The 21922-nt window shown below is 50.2% G+C and overlaps 1 protein-coding gene across 4 annotated transcripts in view; it reads right to left on the bottom strand.

Moving 5' to 3' along the window:
• Positions 1–332: 332 nt before the first annotated feature.
• Positions 333–21922, bottom strand: part of ZNF470 (zinc finger protein 470) — a 42115-nt gene continuing 20525 nt past the window's right edge. The window contains exons 1-5 of one of the 4 annotated variants that reach the window (XM_070558638.1): positions 20124–20303; positions 16199–16297; positions 15270–15338; positions 9134–9260; positions 333–2508 (exon numbers count right to left, since the gene is read on the bottom strand). In XM_070558638.1, coding sequence (XP_070414739.1) covers positions 1058–2508; positions 9134–9260; positions 15270–15302 — 1611 coding nt within the window. In that variant the 5' untranslated portion in view covers positions 15303–15338; positions 16199–16297; positions 20124–20303 and the 3' untranslated portion in view covers positions 333–1057. Of the gene's footprint in view, positions 2509–9133; positions 9261–15269; positions 15339–16198; positions 16298–16586; positions 16728–17330; positions 18456–19541; positions 19554–20123; positions 20304–21922 lie in introns of those variants that run through there. The other 3 variants (XM_070558639.1, XM_070558640.1, XM_070558641.1) reach the window with 3 other exon arrangements.

Genomic DNA, 21922 nt, shown 5'->3' with positions numbered 1-21922 from the left:
TGGCATCAAATGTTAAAATAAAAAGGGTGGTGTAAAAGGCCCCAGAGAAAGGAGACTCTGGGGGAACTCTACATGCAAACGAAGCTTCAGGGCGGCTGCAGGCAACTCACTCGGAGTTACCGTTAAGTTCAAGTGCGGAAATAACTACAAAAACAGATGGTCTGTGCTCACATGTGGACACTGATTAAATCCAGTAAGTATTTAAACCCGAACATCAAGCCTGTTGGTATTTACTTGCCCTCCACCCTCCCCATGATCATTTAAACTGACTTTGACAGGACAACCCCTACCTGTATCTTTCGCACCAATGACTGTTTAAAATGACATTGGCCTCCCTTAATTAAAAGTTTTATTTTTAAAAAATTTAACAGACCACAATGAGAAACTTTGGCATCTGAAGCAGTTACTGTTATTTGCTAACTCTGAAAAAAAGTTTCTTCTCCTCATAACCATGTGCCGACTCCCACGGCTTATCAGCTTGGGGGCTTCTGGCAGGTACTGTGGGGAGACTGCCCGGGGCTGGGACGCGGGAAGGCGAGAGGGGCCCCCTAGCTCTTACCTCCTCAAGGAAACTCACAGAAGGTGACAACCTGCCATCTGGACCAGATGGAGGGTGTGTGTGACAAAGGGAGAAACGTCCCCATGGTCAGTTATCAAGTCCCCCTCCGCCTCTCCCCACCCCCACTTCACATGGAGGGAAGGGAGACCCAGAGCCACTAAGCGCTTTCTCCAAGCTCTTACCACCACGTCCTCCGAGCTGGGTCCGGAGCCCTGACGCCCTGCGTCCCTGGAGCTCCCGTGAGTTACCAGCCACCATGAGCCCCACCGTGTCCCCAAATACATTAGACCTGTCGGGACTCGCTTCCCACTGGGGACGTGCGGACGCCGCGTGAGGAGGGGGCGGTGTGAGCAGCGCCTGTCCACGGCCCCCACGTCCGCAAAGCGCGACTGGGGCGGGACTCCTCCGACTGTGCTGCCCGTGGGCTCCAGCACGAGAAGCTCGCTCTGGCCGCCCGGACTAAGGGCCCCCCGGGGGCAGACCGCGAGGCCCGCGCCCCTAGGTGTGGATCCTCAGGTGCCGCGTGAGGTTGGTGTTGCGGCTGAAGGTCTTGCCGCACTCGCCGCAGCGGTAGGGCTTCTCGCCGGTGTGGATCCTGCGGTGGACGGTGAGCGACGAGTTCTTGATGAAGGCCTTGCCGCACTGGCCGCACCTGTAGGGCTTCTCGCCGGTGTGGATGCGCTGGTGCTCGATGAGGTACGCGCTCTGACCGAAGGCCTTGCCGCACTCGCCGCAGCGGTACGGCCGCTCGCCCGTGTGGCCGGTCTGGTGCACGACGAGGGACGAGCGCCCCGTGAAGTGCTTCTTGCAGATGTAGCACTCGTAGGGCTTCTCGCCCGTGTGGATGCGCTGGTGCTGCGTGAGCGACGAGTTCTTGCTGAAGGCCTTGCCGCACTCGTTGCACTCGAAGGGCTTCACGCCGATGTGGAAGCGCTGGTGCTGGATGAGGTAGGAGCTCTGGCTGAAGGCCTTGCCGCACTCGTTGCACACGTACGGCTTCTCCCCGGTGTGGTTCCGCTGGTGCAGCGTGAGCGAGGAGCTCTTGTTGAAGGCCTTGCCGCACTCCTTGCACGAGTACGGCTTCTCGCCGGTGTGCGTCCTCTGGTGCTCCGTCAGGTGCATGTTCTGGCTGAAGGCGCGCCCGCAGTCCCCGCACACGTACGGCTTCTCGCCGGTGTGTGTGCGCTGGTGCACGACGAGGTGCATGTTCTGGCTGAAGGCCTTGCCGCAGTCCCCGCACGCGTACGGCTTCTCCCCGGTGTGCACCCGCTCGTGCTGCGCGAGGGAGGAGGTCTTGCGGAAGGCCTTCCCGCACACGGCGCAGGCGTACGGCTTCTCACCCGTGTGCGTGCGCTGGTGCACCACGAGGTTCATGCGCTGGCTGAAGGCCTTGCCGCAGTCCCCGCAGCCGTACGGCTTCTCGCCGGTGTGCACCCGCTGGTGGATGGTGAGGGACGAGCGCTCGACGAAGTGCTTCCCGCACACGGGGCACTCGAAGGGCTTCTCCCCGCTGTGGATCCTCTGGTGCTTCACGAGCGACGAGCTGCGGCGGAAGGCCTTGCCGCACTCCCCGCAGTCATAGGTCCTGGGGGGAGGGCTGAGGGCCGTGTCGCCCGAGAAGTCCTTTCCACGCATGGCAAACGCACCGACCCCCGCTTCTCCTGGATCGCCGGGTCCCGGGGGGATCAGGGTGGAGCTTTGGCTGATGAGGGCCTTGAACTCACGGCATTGGGGGGCTGACTCCCAGGAAGATCCCAAGTGCCCCAGACAGTCCCCTGCGTGTCTCTGCTGCCCCTCCGCCCGGTCACCCAGTGTCCACACTCCTTCACAGGCGGAACCCCAGCCACCATTCCTCGGAGGTCCTTCCGCGACCACCCCGACGGCCGGTCTGTCTTCCAGAACGTCCTCCCTCGGATCCGATTCTTTCATTTCAGGTCTAGTCTCCAAGTCTGGGGCAGGGGAAAGAGAAGACGAAATACATGTAGTTAACAATGCTGGGAGTCAGGAAGTCCGACACGGAGGGGTGGGGGGGACAGACAGGCACAGAGTGAGGAGCAGACCACAGCCTGCGGATCAGCGGGGAAGCAAGGAGCTGAGGCGGCAGAATCAACCTGCGAAGCCCAGCGAGCAAAGGGAACGAGAAATGTCCCTCGGGAGGGGGGTGAAGCAGCGGCCAGCAGCCGGGCTGGAGGAGAGAGACCTGAAGGGAAACCACAGGAGGGACGCCCGCCAGGCTTGGAGGGGGCGGGTCAGAGGCTCCCCAAACCCGAGTGAGGAGTTACTGCAACGGGCTCCTCACTTCCAGGGTTCATCCTGAAAATCCCCGACCAGATACGCCTCTCGAAGCATCGAGCATCGATTTTTATTAGAAATGATAAACTAACAGCTGACGTTTCTGGGGCACACGCTGGTTACCCTCCGTCCCCGTCCGTGTCCCCGCCCCCACCACCAGCTAAGCTTCCTCCCTCCCTGTCCTGCCCGCTGCCCCCTCACTCCCGCTTCCGCTGCCCGGTCCTGGAGCAGCAGGTGTCCCTCGGAGCTGGTGCCAGGCCCGCTTCTCTTTGCATATCCCTCCTTCCCGGTGATCACAGCCAGGCCGCAGCTTCCTTCCCCTCCTGCGTGCATCCTGTTAAATCTCCGCTTCCAGTCTGGGGGCTCTCCTGAGGTCCGGACTCTGTATCATCGACCCAACAGCTCCACTCCCAACATTTAAAAATTGTAAGATCTGGGCCGGCCCAGAGGCGCAGCAGTTAAGTTTGAATGTTCCCCTTCAGCGGCCCAGGGTTCCCCGTTTGGATCCTGGGTGGGACTTACACAGTGTTTGTCAAGCCATGCTGTGTGGCAGGAGTCCCACATATAAAGTAGAGGAAGATGGGCACAGATGTTAGCTCAGGGCCAGTCTTCCTCAGCAAAAAGAGGAGGATTGACAGCAGTTAGCTCAGGGCTAACCTTCCAATCAATCAATCAATCAATCAATAATCAAACAAACAAACAAACTGTAAGATCTTCAACAAAATCTCATAAAAAACAGGACGAGACGGCCAGGGAGTCCCCATTCCTATGAGACAACCATAAGCTGGAGTGGAGGCCACAGTTCCTGCTGCCTCATTTAAACCCCCAGCTGGCCTCACGATCACTTGAGTGTGAGACCTCCCTCCCCTAGGTCTTGCCAAGGGGGTCCGACTGCATTATCCTCTACATGCTGACACCTCCCGAATTTATGCGCCCAGCCCAGACCTCCTTTCTGAGCTCTGCTGACAAATATTCAAAGGCCGACTTGGCGTCCCTCTTGGATATTGCAAACCTAACATATTTGATATGAAACTTGTGATTTCAGAACTCCTGTCCCACAAAAAGCAATTAAAAAGAAAGAAAGGATCGTCAAAGAGACTTAGCAAAATAAGTCAGACAGAGGAGGCCCAACGCTGTCCAATTCCCCTCCCACGAGGCACCCAGGAGTCAATTCCCAGAGCCGGAAGCAGAAGGCGGTTCCCAGGCGCTGCAGGGGTGGGGGTCAGTGTTCAATGGATGGAGTTTCAGTTTGGGAAGGTGAGAGTTCTGGAGATGGATGGTGGTGGGCTGAACAATATGAATGTACTCGGTGCCACTGAACTGTACACCCAAAATGGTTAAAATGGTAAATTTTATGTTACGTATATTTTACCAAAAATTTTTTTAAAAAAAGACTAGTGGTCATCTTGATTCACCCCTTTCCTCCACCATCCAGACAGTTAACAAATGCCACTGGACACACAAAACAGCCTGAACTGGACCAAATCTCTCCGTCACCACTGCCAACGACCTAGTCGGCCACCACAGATTTCCCGCCCGCGCCTGCACCCTCGGCCTCTCCAACGCAGCCTCCACTCAGCGGTATGAGGATCCTCTTAGAGTCAGACCAAACCCTCCAGCGTCTTCCCAATGCACCGAGATCAAAGCCGATGCTTTCCCACGGCCCGTGGGACGCACCTCCCACCCGCCACCCTCTCCCACTCAGTTTCCGTCAGCCACACACACCCTGTAGTTCCTTTTTGCTCCCGTGTCCACACCAAGTTCTTCCTGCCTCAGGGCCTTTGCCCCTGGTGTCCCCCCAGCCTTCCCATGGGCGCTCATCTTTCAGGCCTCGGGTGGCATTCATCCTCCACAGGGAGGCCACCTCAGTGGTGGAAAGAAGGGCCCTCCTGCTAGTCTCTTGCCTGCTTCATCGTGAGTGCTCATTATGGCCCGTGGCAACTTTCATTCATCCCTTGATCTGTTTATTACCGGCTCCCCTGTGGGAAGTGAGCCCCAGGAGGGCAAGGAGCTTGCCCAGGCCAGTTCCTGCAAGAGTGCCTGGCACACAGAAGGTGCCAGGTAGACAGTTACAGAGCATCTGTACTGTGCCTGGCATGGCGCTAAGCAGCCTGCACGATCTCTTCATGATCCTGACGACCCTCCGTGAGTTGGGTCCTGTTGGGGATCAGACCCATTTTACAGATGAGGAAAGTGAGGCTCTGAGAACGAAGTCACACACTTCAGGTGACACAGCACATGGGAAGCAGAGCTGGGAATCATGCAGTCCAGAGCTACAGGCCCGAGGAGTCACTGTTTCGCCATGCGTCGTTTCCCCATCCAGGAGGAAAGGGTTTGGGAGACACAGTTGGAGAATGACCCCGGTTCAGTGATGTCAGGGCAGAGAGGGGCTTGGGGCATGAAGGCTGTGGGTGGGACAGGGTCACTTCTCAGTGGGAAGAAAGGAAAGGTGACAGTGGGTTGGGTTTGGGGCCAATGGGGTCTGAGACGCACCGGGGAAATAAACCAGCCAGTGGCTCAGAGATCAGAGTGCGCGGGGAGTCCTGGTTGTGCACACAGGTGGAAGTCTTTGAAGTAAATCCTAACTGGAGACGTCAGGACAGCTGGAGGCAGAAAGCCAGCAAAACTGGAGATTAAGGGGCAGGGGAAAGGCAGCAGCCTCCTTTTCACGGACTGAAACCCTTCTAGAGAGACTATCAGCAAAAAAGCCAACACCCAGCTCTCACCGGTGAAAAGCTGTGAACACAGAGCTCGACATCAGCCAGATGAGAACCACCCCACCACGCGGCTTTTCACCAAGCAGACTGGCAAAAAGCAAAGTATTCAATGCCCTCTGTGGCGGGCGATGGTGCATGGACGCGGGCCTTCCTGCCCACAGTCAAGGGAAATGTTCACAATTTCTGCAGAAGCCTGTTTGGCAAAAAGCTGCAAACGTGTGAAATGCTATTCATTCCTTTTGGTCTAAATGTGGGTCTATCTTTTTTCACGGTGCTAGGTTTCTTGTTCTTCATAGTTTGTTTTTCCATATTCTGTATTTCTACAATTGTTTCTGATCACAAAGTAATTCACACTTGTTATTAAAGCATCAAACATCAAAAAATAACTTCTGAAAGGGAAGTCTCTGTAATCTCACCCATCTGAGTTAGCAGTTTGGTGTATAGTTTTAGAATTTTTTTCCCCAGTGCATACCTTTTGAACAAATACACACAACACACCTGTACACACACACACATATGAATGCACACCTTTTTTCTAAAACGAGGCTTCCAGCCAAGATAAGAGTGTCAGGGACAAGATTTCCCTCCAGCCTACAACAGGGAAAAAAAGGGCAAAATATATAAAACTAAGGTTTTCAAGACACTGGAGATCAGGCAAGGAAGGGCAGTAATTCCTGAGAGATGGGAGTCAAAAGAGGCAGGCCCCGCGCCCACCCGCTTACGCACTGGTGAGTCTGCAGGCCGTGGCATAGGAGGGCAAACTGAGGCAAAGCCCAGCAGACTCCTCGAGTTGAGGAGATGGAACTGAGCGACGCAGGCAGGTAGAGCTCACAGGACAGAGTCCAGGAGAGGAAAGCCGGGCAGACAGAGCTGCGGAGATCATGAGGCCCCTCCAGCCCTCAGATTACCGATCAGAACACGCAAGTACAGAAACTACCCAAGGATGGGGAAAACCATCTAAGAGGATCTGAAAACAGTCCCCGGAGCCGACACAGGGCTGGGTTAGTGCCTTCTCACACCAGCGGCCACGTTCCTTACACAGGTAATTCAGGGGCATTGGGCAGGACACTGAGAGGGTCTCAGGAGGATATGTCATCTGAGACAGAGCTCCACTCATAAAGGGAAAAACTGAGAGCAGAGCAAATGACATGGAATTGGTGTCAAGACAGACAAATCGATGGATGAGACACAAGAGAGTCCAGAATTAGAGCCACACATACATGGACAACTGATTCTGACAAAAGCACAAAGGCAATTCAGTGGAGAAAATTCAGTGGAAATTCTTCAATGGAAAACTTCAGTCTTTTCAACAAATGGTGGCAGAACAAATGGACATCCACTTGACAAAGAAGAAGAACTTGAATTAATACTTTGCATATTACAAAAAATAAGTCTAAAGGGATCATAGAATAAAATGTGAACCCTAAAACTATAGAACTTATAGAAGAAAACCTTTGTGGCCTTGAGATGGGCAAAGATTTCTTAGATCTGACACCAAAAGCACAATCCTTAATGACAATAACTGATAAATTGGACTTCATCAAATCAAAACCTTCTGCTCTTCAACAAATGTGCTGGGCACCTGCATATCCACATTCAAAAGTGATCTTTTTACATCATTCACACAAAAATTAACCCAAAACAGACCAAAGACATAAATGAAGAGCTAAAACTATAAAACTCTTAGAAGAAAACATAGGAGTAAATCTTTGTGGCCTTGAGTTGGGCAATAGATTCTCAGATATGACACCAAAAGCACAAGCAACAACAACAACAAAATAAACACACTGGACTACATCAAAATTTAAAACCTCATGTTTCAAACGACGCCATCGAGAAAGAGAAAAGACTATCCACAGAATGGGAGAAAATATTTGCAAAGCCTATCTGCTAAAGGACTTATGTCACTAATGATAATAAATATATAAAGAACATTCAAAACTCAATAATAAGGAACAAACAACCCAACTAAGAAAACAGGCAAAAGACTTGAATAGATATTTCACTGAAGAGAATACACAGATGGCAAATAAGCACATGAAAAGATTCTCAATATCAAGTGAAAACTACAGTGCGGGCAGACTGCGCACCCCGGACAACGGCTAAAATGAACAAGCTGACGTACTAAGCTTAGCGAGCACGCGGAGCGGCTCCAGCCCCACACACGGAAGGAGGAAATGTAAAACGGGACGACCACTTTGGAAACAAGCTTGGCAGTTTCTTAAAAAGCATCTAACCATTCTACTCCCTGGTGTTTACTCAAGAGAAAAGAAAGCACGTGCCTATGGAAAAACGTGAACACACACGTTCCTAGTAGCTTTATTTGTGATAGTCCAGAACTGGAAACAACCCAGATGTTCATCAGCAAGGGAAGGATACACAAATTGTGTCCTATCCATAAAGCAGAATACTACTCAGCAAAAAAGCCAACTACTGATACAGACATGAGTGAACCTCAAAATAATGACACCGAGTGTAAGAAGTTAGACCAAAAAAGAGTATGTACTCTATGATTCCAAGGATATACAACTCTAGAATATGTAAATTAAACTACAGGGACATAAAGCAGACCAGTGGCTGCCTGGCATGAAGGGTGGGCTTCAGGAGGGGAGACAGACATTATGAAGGGGCACAAGAAACTTTCCGGGGTAATGGGTCTGCTCATTATCTGGATCATGGCAATGGTTTCCCGGGTATATACAGATGTCAAAATGCGTCAAGTTGTTCGCCTTAAAAATGTGCAGTTAATTGTAGGTCAATTATACTTCCAGAAAAGCTGTTAAAGAAATAGGACCATACCCTCGTTCTGAAAGTTAGTGTTTTTACCCAAAAATATATCAAGGGACATCTTTCCATGTCAATGCCTACAAAGAGTGCTCATCTTTGAAGAGCTGCATGGTTTCCATCATCCTGACACACCTTGATATGTTCAGTCAGTCTTGCAGAGGTGGGCATTTAAGTCGTTTCTCTATTTTTCTTCCCATGTAAAATTTTGCACACTTATAGGAAGATTTCTAAAAGACAGATCCCTAAAAATAGAATTGTCCAAAATTTTGGCTGATAATTGGCTGATAATGCCTGTCTTCCAAAAGAGTTGTCCCAATTTTATGTTCCTAAAATGAGAGAGTCCCTTTCCCTACACTCTGATAATACAGGCTATCATACTGCTTTTTCATTTCCGTGTACCTCATGGGCAAAAACTTTATTTCTTTGACTCAATTTGTATTTCTTTAACTATTAGTAAGGTTTAAAAATATTTTATAAAGGGTAACCCTGTGAATTTCTACATCTAGGAATCGCCAGCTAATAAGTTTTTTCCATCTTTCTATCACTTAATCTTCCTCTTATTTATTCCTAGGAGCTCTTTATATAATTATAATCCTTTGACCATTATATATGTGGTAAATATTATTCCCCATTTCATCACCTATAACTTTATTTTTAGATTCAAGTAGAGTAATTTAAACTTTCTACGTAGCCAAATCTGTCACTCTTTTTTCTTATTTCTTTGTAGTCCTCAAGTGACAGGCCGATGGCAAGTAACTCAGTGAAGCTGCCCCCTTACCCAGTGAGACTAGGTTCCTGTAGTTCTCCAGCATCACATCTCTGTACAGGTCCTTCTGGGCAGGCTCCAGCTGCTGCCACTCCTCCTGGGTGAAGTCCACAGTCACATCCCTCAACGTCACTGATTCCTGTAAGAGGAAACCCACAACCACTCACCGCAGGGCCCTCCTTACAGAGGTCTGGAGAAATGGCCAGAAAAGCTACGAGGATTTAGGGAGGGCAGACAGGACGTATCTGAAGTGATTTCAACAAGGTGCAGAGTTCTGCAGGGACCGACCACTCACAGTTTTCTCAGTGCCTGATTATATTGGGATGGTCCTCAGACAGAAACAAAACAGACAGGAGACTGTTGAGGGAAGAAAGTCACAGATTTGAGAAACAGAGAGAAGGAATCAAAGGCAAAATGCTCACAACCCAGTGAACGGACACACGCATCCGGAGCCCAGCCGCAGCAGAATCCTAGATGGAATCCAGTGGTTCAACACACTTTCCTGAGCCCCTGCTAAGCTGCAGGCGCTGAGCTGGGTGTTGGGATCCAGTCACGGAAGGTTCAAGAAGTAGTTCCTCGTGGGAGAGGCAGACGAAAACACATGCAACTGACCCACAATCTGGTCAATACCATTGTGAAGGTCTGAATAAAATCCTCCAGGCGCCGGCGCAACGGCAGCTTTAGGGGGCACCCAGGAAGAGTTGGGAAAGGTGACACCGAGTGCAGTCTGGGGAGAGAGAATTAGTGGGTGCATCCTTGGGGAGAGATTCAGCGGGGGCTGGGGTGGCGGGTGGGGGAAGCTTGGATCAAGACCTGAGGCTTACACAGCAGATCAGCCCACAGGGATGGTAAGCAGCTCACGTGGTGGAAGCGGAGACGCCGCCGGGCTGATGCCGCAAACCCTGCAGGTGAGATGGACATGGCCCAGGAGGTGGATGACGACGACGACGGTGAGGATGTCGACCAGAACGGTGACAAGAGCTATCACTTGTTATGCAGGTGCTATGTGCCAGGTCCTATTCTAAGTGCTTGCTGTGGGTTGAATTATGTCCTTCCCCAAATTCCCATGTTGAAGTCCTAATCCCCAGCTCCCCAGAATGGGACCTTATTTGGAAACGGGGCCATTGCAGAAATAACTAGTTAAGACGAGGTCGGGGGGCCGGCTGGTGGCCAAGTGGTTTAGTTTGCGCGCTCTGCTTCAGCGGCCAGGGTTTCGCTGGTTCGGGTCCTGGGTGCAGACATGGCGCCGCTCATCAAGCATGCTGAGGAGGGGTCCCACATGCCACAACTAGAAGGACCCACAACTGAAATATACAACTATGTATTGGGGGAATTTGGGGAGAAAAAGCAGGAAAAAAAAAAGGAAGATTGGCAACAGTTGTTAGCTCAGATGCCAATCTTTAAAAAAAAACAGGAACAAAACAATGAGGTCATACTGGAGAAGGGTGGGCCCCTAATCCAACATGACTGGTGTTCTTGTAAAAAAAAAAAAAAACTGGGCCACAGAGACACGCAGAGAGGGAGGACACGGTGTGAAGACAGGAGTTCTGTGGCCACAAACCAAGGAACTGCCTGCAGCGAGGAGAGAGGCCTGGAACTGAGCCTTCCCTAGCCTCTGCAGAGGGAGCAGGCCCGCCGCCACCTTGCGCTCAGATTCGGGCCTCCAGAACTGAGAGAGAACAAGCTTCTATTCTTTAAGCCACCCAGTCTGTGGCACTTTGTTACGGCAGCCTGAGCAGACTAATAAATCTGTCTGCTTACTATTACATCTCCAGTGTGCAGAAGGATGCCTGGCATACAGCAGGCACTCAATAAACAGCTCTGGAATGAATAAATGGATCCATGAGTAAGGATGGCTTGAAGATTAAATGAGTTAGTCCATGTTTGACACTCAGAACAATGCACAGCATACAGGAGGTGCTCAATAAGCGTCAGCTTCTGTTACTGACACTCACAGGTCCTTGGCTCTCACTAGAGCTCCCACCCAGGGACCCTGAAGCACGGCTCACTGTCCCTGAGCAGAGGCCTCACCTGCTGGCCGGTCCTTCCAAGGTCCCACATGCCCGGCGATAGTGCGCCCCTGCTGGCCTTGTCTGCCTCGTGGGCCACCACTTGATGAGGGAGCAGTCAGGCCAGTGGTGAAGAGTCCAGGCTCTGGAGCCTGGCAGCCTGCAATGAAATCCTGGCTCTGCCCCTCCACGGCTGTGTTTCCTTAGGCAACTGTCTTAACCTTTCTGAGCCTCGTTTGCTCAATGGGCTTCATAATGACAATGTCCCCCTCAGTAGCTGTCGTGCGGGTGAGATGAGGTAATGCATATATGGTTCCAGAGCTGTGTGGAGTAAGCTCCCCATGAACATCAACTACTGCTATTATCATTTGATTAATTTTGACATTTCACATATATCTTACATACATATATTTATTTATTTTTATTATATTATTATTATTTGATTCTTTGGCCCAATATATCCTTTGGCCAGCCCAGCTATTATTTTTTTAAACCACTGACTGGAGGAAGGATCAACATACAATAAGTGGAACACACTTCACGCATACAACTTGGTAAGTTTGACATAAGTGTACACCTGTGAAACCATCGCCACAATCAAGGCCATAAACTTATCCATCACCTCCCAAAGTTTCCTCCCGCCCCCTTCATTTCTTATTTTATTTTAATTTTTAAAATGTAATAATTCCTTCTGAAAGTCTTCCCTAAGTAGGCCCCACTTCAATTAACTCACTCAATAGAATACTGACTGAGCAGGTTCCATGCACCAAGCCAGGGCTGGCACCAGGAATGCACTGAAAACAAAACAGTCCTGGGGCCCACACCTTACAGCAAGGACGCTGGGAGGGCAGGCAGCAGGGGGAGGCTGGGAGGGCAGGGGATGCTGGGAGGGCAGGGGGATGCTGGGAGCACCGGTGGCAGGGGCACCCCTTCTCTGCCGGGTCGGGGAGATTCCCCTAGATGTGGGTTTAACCCCTAATGTGCCGAACCCCTCTGAGTTCTTTGCATGTACATGTCCGAGGCCACTCATTCTAGCGCCTCATCTATTTCAGTTTCCTATCTAACGGCACAAACCAATAAACCACAAGGGAAACCTCACCAAATTCCAAAGAGCTGAAATCAGATAGGCTCTATTTTTTTTTACCTATCAGAAAGTAATTACTGTACAACTGATTAAGAAAAAAAAACTTAAACCAAAAATTCCAACCACATTGAAATAAAAACTATTACAAGTCCTTCTAAACAATGTAGGTAAAAGAAGAAATCAAGACAACGATCACAGCAAGTTAAAAATGAGGACAACATGGTGCAGCCCCTTTGGAAAATAGTTCAAGAGTTTCTTAAATGGTTAAAGAGAGTTATCACATGGCCCAGCAATGCCACCCCTAGGTCTACACCAAGAGAACTGAGAACACCCACCCAAACAAAAAACTCCCACACTAGTGTTCACCGTGGCACTGCTAAAAATAACCAAAAAGTGGAAGCAACCCAAATGTCCATCACCTGGTGACTGGATAAATAACATGTGATCTGTCAATACAGTGGAATATTATTCAGCCATGAAATGGAATGAAGCTCTGACATAGGCTACAACATGGGTGAATCTCGAAAACAAGATGATCAGTCAAAGAAGCCAGACGCCAAAGATGACATAGCGTATGATTTCATTTGTATGAAATGTCCAGAATAGGCAAATCTAGAGACAAGAAATAAATCAGTGGTTGCCAGAGGCTGGGGGTCGACAGGGGAAAATGGCAGTGAGTGCTAATGGGTACACATTTCCTTTTGGGGTTTAAAGCATTTAAAAATGCTTTAAAATTGTGGTGATGGTTGTGCAACTCTGCAAGTATAGCAGAAACCCACGAATGGTACACTTTGGGGCACGTGGGGTGTATCTCAATAAAGGTGTTAACAAGGACAGGACAAACCAAAACTCACAGCTAAGTGAAGTGACACATTTAGACACTAAAATAAATTCCAGGTGGATACAAAAGATTCAAAAGTTCGCTGTTAACATCCAAGTGATAAATGGAGAGAAGGAAGCAAACAGAGGCGCTGCGTGGCCTGTGGACGGAGAAACCCTTTAGAGCTTAAAGACAAAGGAGGACACCACAGAATCAACAGGTTCGATTTTAAAAATATGGAATGCTTCTGTACTTAAAAGTATGAAAGAAATAAACAGGAAACCTGGGAAGAATATTTGCCACAAGTATTTACACACACACACACACACTGTAGAGTCTTTAAGAATGCTGAGATTTCTGTGCACTGGCAAAGCACAAAGATGACTTACCCACAGAAATGGCTAATAACCATTTTCTAAAAATCAAACCTCACTAATAATACAAACAGTGCTACTGAAAAAGAGATCATGTGACACCCTTTGTCACCTACCACACTCAGGGTTTATACCATTTGTCATTTATATCCATTTATCATTTATATCCAACGTGCAGCATAAACACCCAACAATGGCAGCATAAACCGTGAGGCTGGTGGGAAGACAGACTGCCCCAACCAACTGGGCAAGTACTATGGAGACTTATGAAAGGCCCCCAAAATATCCAGCCCAGGGTTCCTCTTCAAGGAATCACTCCAGAAGAAATCATACAAAATGCACGGAAAGACTTATGCCCACCCGTGTCCCTCGTGACATTATTTAAAACCACAAATAAGTGGAAACAAATGTGCAACAATAAGGGAACCAGTAGGTGAAGCAGGGATGGCCACTAGATGAAATCTTTATGTAGCCTTTAAAATGGACGTTACCGAGGAGTTTTTAACCATCTGAAGAAACGCTTAGGACGAAATCTTCGATGAAAAAGCAGGATATGAAATTGCTTAGCCAGAGCAATTCTTATTTTTGCAAAACAACACACATCCAGGGAAAGAGACAAACCTTCGAGCGTGGCTGTTTTCTGGGGTAAGACCACAGTGACTCTGAATCTCTTAGCTGGTTCTTCTGGGTTTTCTGAGCTTTTCACAACAATTATGCATTTCCACACCTACCAGGAATTTTCTTTTATGATTTACAGTATCAAAAAATGATTTTAGGGGGCCAGCCTTGTGGCCGAGTGGTTAAAGTTCCACGCGCTCCCCTTTGGCGGCCCAGGGTTCGAGGGTTTGGATCTCCACTCATCAGCCATGCTGTGGAGGCATCGCACGTACAAAGTAGAGAAAGGCTGGCACAGATGTGAGCCCAGGGCTAATCTTCATCATGTACAAAAAAGAGGAGGACTGGCAACACATGTTAGCTCAGCGCGAATCTTCCTCACACACACAAAAATAAAATTTAAAAATTTAAAAAGATGATTTAAAACAAAGTCAAACCCACCAATACTGGACGAACGTTTGGGCACACTGACTACGCAGCCAAAACTAAGGCAGGGGAAACACCTACTGCATACAGCTCGATGAAAAAAACCCACGAGATCAAAATGGCAGAGCCAAAACTTGGCCAATTTTTAAAAATAACAAGCAGAGAAGGGAGACAATAAATGAAGACAGAAACACCCACATGGTTATCTCTGGGTAGAGGGACTAGGGGTGAATTATATTGTCTCACCTACACTTCACTGGATTTTCCCCATAATTTATAAGAAGCATTTATACCTATTTTTTATTATGAAATATTTCTTGCATAAAAGAAAGTTTAAAGAAGTTAAAGAAAAACGCAACCACAGCCATACACGAACCACCCACTAAAATGTCATAAAACATCTTGGGAGAGCCGAGGGCGCGAGTGCCCACCCCAGGCCGCTCCTCCCTCTGCCCGGAGGCGGCCACTGCCTTGTGTGCAGCCTGTTCCAGCGCTGGTAACTTCATCACACATGTGGGTGTGCAGAAGGGACATTCAGTGCTGTCTGCCCGCTGTCACGCGTCCAGCAGGGGCCTTTTGCACACTTGATGTACAGTGTCTAAGCCACCACCTCCCAGGTGCCCACCAGGGCAGGACTGGTCACTCCCAAGCTGTCCTTTCCCCCACAGCTGACTGAAACCAATGTCAGGGCACTGTCCTCCCGCATCAGGGCAGACACAGCCCCTGGGAGAGCGGGCCAGGGCCGTGGGCCCTGGAGGGGTCAGGGAGTCAGAGGGTCATCCTGGGCTGGATAGGACTGTGAGAGGGCGACATGACTCACCAGGGCCTCGTCAGTCAGCAGCTGGGCGGCCATCCCTCCACTGCCCACGGTGACCGGGGGACGGGCAGGCTGTGAGGGGCAGAAAGAGGGAGGCACGGTGAGACCAGGCCTCGGCCCGCCTCAAAATGCGGACAGGACAGACAGAGCAGGATATGCACACACATTAATAGCAGACGCTTAGGGTGCTTATCACACGCAAGGCACTTGACAAACATCTCTCATTTAACCCTCCTAACGCCCCTACATGGTGCGTATGAGTTCCACCCACCCCATTTCACGGATGAGGAAACTGAGGCCCAAAGAGATGAGCCACTCGCCCAGGATTAGACAGCAGGGATTGGAGCTGGGCTGAGTGCATCTGGGCCCATGTGCTTAACCACTAGGCTGCAATGTCTCTCAAATGCATGTGCGGACACCACACACGTATACGCCCAACACACACGCAAGTGCGCACACACACATACTGCCAGTCCCACAGACTGTGGGAGTGACAGGACCCGCTGCCCGCCCCTGGCTGTGAGTACCAGCCCCAGGCCCCACCAGATGCCCCAAGACTGTCCCCACCCCCACAGGCGCCTGCCCACTCCTCACAGGGTTCCTGTGAGGCTCAACCCTGCACACAGTCAGAGCTCAGCACACCCCTGCTGCTCTGGATCACGTTGCTGTCAGCTGAGCACGTTGCGAAGAGCAGGACGCAGTCGCCCAGGGCTCCCAGCAGCAGGGGGGCGCCGCAAAGTGACACGGACTCTCCAGGGAGATGCCCCCCAGCCCGATTCCCTCCCAGTCCTCTGACACGCTCAGGAGAAAAGGCTCCATGGCAGCCAGCAGGTCCTCACACCCCCCCCCCGCCCCTCCCTACTCTCCCCTTTGAGCAAAAGCAGAGCTCAGGCCCCCGACATAGGCAGACCATGCGATCTAGTGAGAATTACCTGGCTTTATTTCCATTTGTTTTACTGCTTGTCTCCTTTTTTACAGCGATGCCCAGCTTCCATTTACAGCAGTCACACAGAGTGCTCTTCTAAACCAAGCTGATTTAATTAAAAAATAAATAAACCAGTGAGCCAATTTAAATAAAAGACAAAGTAAAACACAGGACAAGTGGCACAGGTTAGGGCAAATTCTTGGAGTTTAAGACATGGTTCAGATCTGGCTCCACAGTGACCTGCCAGGACTTGCATGCCTCCCACGACAGGAAGCTCACTACCTGTGTCACCAACACCTCTGACTGGAGACAAGTTTTCCTTTTGCTGTAAGCCAAAATATGCCTTCCTAAATCTCCAACCCCTCAGGGTCAGCTGGAAAAACCCCAGATCTCACCTACACAAAAGTCCTTTAGCTACTGCGCCATTTCTCAAAGTGCCAGAATCCCTAGGGATGCTTATTAAAATATTATTCAGAATATACATTCCTAGGCCCCTGCCCAGTCCCTCTGAATCAAACCATCTGGGATGAGGCCCCGGAATCAGAATTTCCAAACAATTGTGATGATTCTGATCTTCTTAAAGTCAAAGAAGCGTCTTTTTGAAGCCAAATAGCCCCAACTTTCATAAGCAAAATGCTAAGTGATTTTCACTGCTTGGGGGCATCCACAAGGACAGGCTGGCAGAAGCCGCTAGAGCCAGGGTTCTCCCCCAGGGGGCGATCGGCCCGCAGGAGACATCTGGCAATGTCTGGAGACATCTGTGGTTGCCACAGCCTGGAGGAGAGGTGCAGCTGTGGGCATTTAGTGGGTGGAGACCAGGGATGCTGTTAAACAACCTACAATGCACAGGACAGTCCCCACAACAGAGGGTCAACAGCGTGGAGGTTAAGAAGTCCCCTTGTAGATGAGATGGCTCTTAGAGCTGGGGGCTCGTGTCCCTCCCCACTTCACGTCTGCACACTCCCCAGCACCATGCCTGGCCTGCAGTCAGCCCTCAGTGAACATGTCCTCCAGCTTCAAACACCCCAGTGGCTTCCCATGAGAAGCATGACAAATCACCCCATCCTCACCACTGGACTTTCCCACTCCCGCTCTGCTCCCCCTGGAACGCTGGGCCCCAGGCACACTGGCCTTCGCACCTGCTGTTCCCCCTGCCAGGAAACCTCTTCCCATGGCTGGCTCCTTCACATGTCAGCTCAGATGTCACCTCCTTGGAGAAATCTCCCACCTCCAGGCTCCTGAGTAAGGGCAGCACCTGGCCCCCACCCCCACCCCCTATCTTCCTGCAGCACACCTCATTATCGACAACTGTCTTTTTACAAAGATGTTTTCAAGTTTGTCATCTGTCTTCCCTCCACCAGAATAGAAGCCTCGGAGGAGCAGAGACAATGTTTTTGGATTGTGTCTCTGGCATCTGGGACAATGTCTGGCACACGGGAGGCGCCCAAACAGCGAGATGAATGAATAAACAAGCCAACTTCTAGCAGTGGCCAGGACACAAGGACAGGGGCTCCACACACAGCTGAAGGGACAAGCGTCCCTCAACCTTTCTAGAAAGTGGGCTGACAATATGCAAAGCCCATAACCCAGCCACCCTGTTCCCAGGACTCTGCCCGGAGCAACCAAAGCTCCACGTAAAACGTTATACATGGAAAAAAGATGCTTATTGTAACACTGTTCCAAGAGGCAAAAATGAACCAACCAACAATCATAAAAAACCTGGAAACAAAGTAAGTACCCAACAGCAAAGGCACAGTCACATAAATGGCAGGCACCCATTCTAGGAAATTTCAGGCCGCCTCTAGAAAGCAGGAGTTAGTCTGACGTCACAGATACATCACGTAGGTAAGTAAGAAAAGCAAGTTGCCCAGCTTCACACATACCTTTCACCCTCTGTGGGAAAACAACCCAACACACGTGGGGGGGCGGGGGGGTGCTCTGCGCGTGTGTCCAGGCCTGGGGAAGGCTGTGGAATGGTGGAATGAGGGACACCAGCTGGTGTCTGGAGGGCACGCAGTGGGAATGCGAAGGGGGACTTATTAATGTTTTCCCTTTGTATTCTTTTGTTTCCCTGGGTGCAGTGACTTCAGATTACTGTCACACTTTTTTAAACAGAATTTAATCTAAAAAAGTGTATTCTTTCTGGACTAACCGTCTCTGACTCTTCTCCCTGCACTGGGAGGCCAGCGACAATGGCTCCTCTGGCCAGACGTGGATGCCACCAGAGCCGACTAACTCAGGAGGCAGAGGGAGCCCACGGCCCCTGGTACCTTAGTGGCCCAAGAGAATGTCTTAATTTCTTCTAAAATCATAAGAAAAAAAGGTGACCCTAAACCACCCTGGGTTACATTTGTCTTTACAGCAATACAATCGCAAACTATTTTTTTTTAATGGAAAAAGGAGCCCATGAAGGCAACGAAGTCACCACAGTCCGGAGAGTGACATGTGCACGGGGCTGGACATGTGCACATGTGACAGCTGAACCCGGTGTGGCCTGCGATCTGTGTGGCTGCAAAGCCAGTGGCTTCCTCATTTCTCTTCCTCCCCTGAGCTTCCTGGCATTTCCTTCCTTCCATTGTTTCTAACTTGAGATTGCCACGGGGAAACAATCCTGCAGCTTTACCTCAGAGAGCGGAAAGGAAAAAAGATTTCCCGTTTGTCTGGTGGTCAAGGGTGAGGGTTCTGGAACCGGGATGCCTGGGTGTGGAGTTGGATGATTCACTTAAGGACTCTGAGCCTCAGTTTCCCCAACTATAAAATGAGGACGAGGGGGGCCTACCTTGGAGTTACTATAAATGGAGGCCTATAAATGAGGTTGTCCCAGCAAAGTGCACCGAATAGTGCTTCGGGCACCCAATACACACTGTCTAAACAAACCAAGCCCTGGTCAGGAAGGGTAGGGGACAGTGACCCTTCAGGGGACGCTGACCCCCACTTTAAGAAGGCTCTGTGCGAGGCGAGAGAAGAAACAACCCCCAGCCCCACATCCTGTCACCACACACTTCCTGCCCTTCCAGGCCCCCAGCCCCTCTAGAGGCTTCTATGGGCCAGGGAAAGCTGTGAGGGGAGGAAGGGGCTGGGGGCTGGGGGTCCCACACTAGGACCCACGCGGGCAGGATGGCAGGCAGCTCTGCTGGGCCCACCTGTCCAGGTGTACACAGTCTTTCACACATGTTTGGGAGGGGCACACCCAGACGCACCCACACACAGTCACACAAACACCCAATAACACGCGAAGAGAGAGACACAGGTGGACACACAGAGACAGGTAAAGACACGGACTGGGGTGGACCCTGGGAGAGATACACCCCCACGCTCACAAACACACTCACACCCAGAGACAGAGACACACAGAGGAAAGACTACACACAGGTGGACACCCGGAAGGCACCCTCACCCTGACACCAAGGATGGAAATAAAGGCAGACACACACACACACAACCAGAGACACAGACACAGTCAGTCACCCAGAGATACCCGCAAGAGACAGGCAAAGACCAGACACAGGTGGACACCCAGAGAGACACCTGCCACAGAGACACCACAGAGAACAAGACAGAGAGGCACACACACTCACACGAAAAGGCAAGGACACAGGGGCCACCCAGACACACACACGCAGAGACGGCCGAAGCCGGATCTCGGCCCAGCAGTCACAGGCACGCACAGACCCGCCTTCTCCCCGACACATCGGACCAGGTCGGCGACAGCTCTCTCTGTTCCTCTCCCGGCCCGCACACCCTCTCTGAGCCCGGGCCCGCACGCCCTCCCTCCAGCTGGCACCCGCTCCCCCGGGCCCGCACCCCAGCTCTCCGGCCCGCACCCCACTCCTCGGGCCTGCGCGCCCTCCCCGCGCCCACACGCCCCTCACCTGGGACAGCCCGCCCCTCCCCTCTCCTCCCGCCCCGCCCCTCCCCCGCCGCGGACTCACCGCGCCGCTCAGCCAGGACAATGACCGGCGCCCGCGAGGCCCGCCCGCCCACACTGCGCCTGCGCGGAAGGCGCCGGACTACACTTCCCAGAAGCCCGCGCGCCGCCGCCTCGGCTCGGGCCGCCTCCGAGTGAAACCCAACAGACCGAGCAGAGCCGAGTGGAGCCGATCCCGAGACCCGACCGCGCCCATCTATCTCCCAGAGGTCCCCGCGGCACCGCAGCCAAGGGGCGGGGTTTGTGGGGGGATTGACAGGGAGGGCGGGCAAGGGGGTAAGGGGAGAGGGAGAAGGGTTGGGGGTGGGCACAAACAGTGGAGGGACACACGACAAATAATAAATGTGCAACTGAAATTTCACAATGTTGTAAACTATCATAATCTCATTTAAAAAGAAGAAAAAAATGTTATACAGTAGGCATCTTTTTCATTCAGCATAATTCTCTAGAGATTCATCCAAGCTGTTATACGTATCAATAGTTTGTCACTTTATTGCCTGGTGTTATTCCATGGTATGGATGTGCCACAATTTGGGTACCACATCTGGGATGCTTCCAATCTGAGGCTATTCCGGGTTTTTTTCCTTTTCTTTTCTTTCCATTGTGGTAAGAACACTTAACATGACACCTACCCTCAAATTTTTAAGTGCATAATACAGTATTGTTAACTACAGGCACGATCTTGTACAGCGAATCTCTAGAACTTAATCATTTTGCATAGCTGAAACTTCATACCCGTTGAACAATAACTCCCATTTCCCCCTCCCTACCACCCCCTGACAATCCATTCTACTCTCTGCGTCTATGTTTTTGACTATTTTAGATACCTCGTATAAACGCAGTGTTTGTCTGTGTCTGCCTTATTTGACTTAGCACAGTGTTCTCAAGGTTCACCCATGTTGTTGCGTATGGCAGGATTTCTTTCTTTTTTAAGGCTGAATCATATTCCATTGTATATTATACCATATTTTCTTTATCCATCCATCTGTCAATGGACATTTAGGTTGCTTCCACATGTTGGCTATTGTGAATAATGCTGCAGTGAACCAAGAAGTGCAAATATCTATTCGAGATCCTGATTTCAATTCTTTTGGATAAATACCCAGAAGTGAGATTGCTGGATCATATGGTATTTCTATTTGATTTTCTGTAGGAAACTCGATACTGTTTTCCATAACGGCTGCATCATTTTACATTCCCACAGCAGTGTCCAAGGATTCCAGTCTCTCCACACCCTCACCAACACTTTTGTTTTTTTGATGATAGCCATTCTAACAGGTGAGGGGTGATGTCTCTTTGTGGTTTTGACTTGCATCTCTGTGATGGTTAGTGATGTTGTACACCTTTTCATATACTAGTTGGCCATCTGTATGTCTTCGGAGAAATGTCTATTCTATTCAAGTCCTTTGCCCACTTTTTAGTCAGGCTTTTTTTAGCTAATGAGTTGAAGGAGTTCCTTACATATTTTGGATATTAACCCCTTATCAGATATTTGGTTTGCAAATATTTCCTCCCATTCTATAGGTTGCCCTTTCACTGTTGTTTCCTTATTATGGGTTATTGTGTGAACATAAATCTTCATTTCTGAGGAATAAATGCCCAGGAGTGCAATTTCTAGATTGTATGGTATTTGCATTTTTAGTATTTTTTAAAAACAAACTGCCAAACTATTTTCCAGAGTGGCTGTACCATTTTACAGTCCTACCAGCAATTTATGAAATATACAGTTTCTCCAAATCCTTGCCAATATTTGATGTTGCCATTATACATTTTTTTATTTTAGCAATTTTAGAAATGTGTACT

This window comes from Equus przewalskii, chromosome 9, assembly GCF_037783145.1.
Source record: "Equus przewalskii isolate Varuska chromosome 9, EquPr2, whole genome shotgun sequence".
Lineage (NCBI taxonomy): Eukaryota > Metazoa > Chordata > Mammalia > Perissodactyla > Equidae > Equus > Equus przewalskii.
Note: the sequence above shows the minus strand (reverse complement) of the source record. Positions and strands in the feature narration are given on the sequence as shown.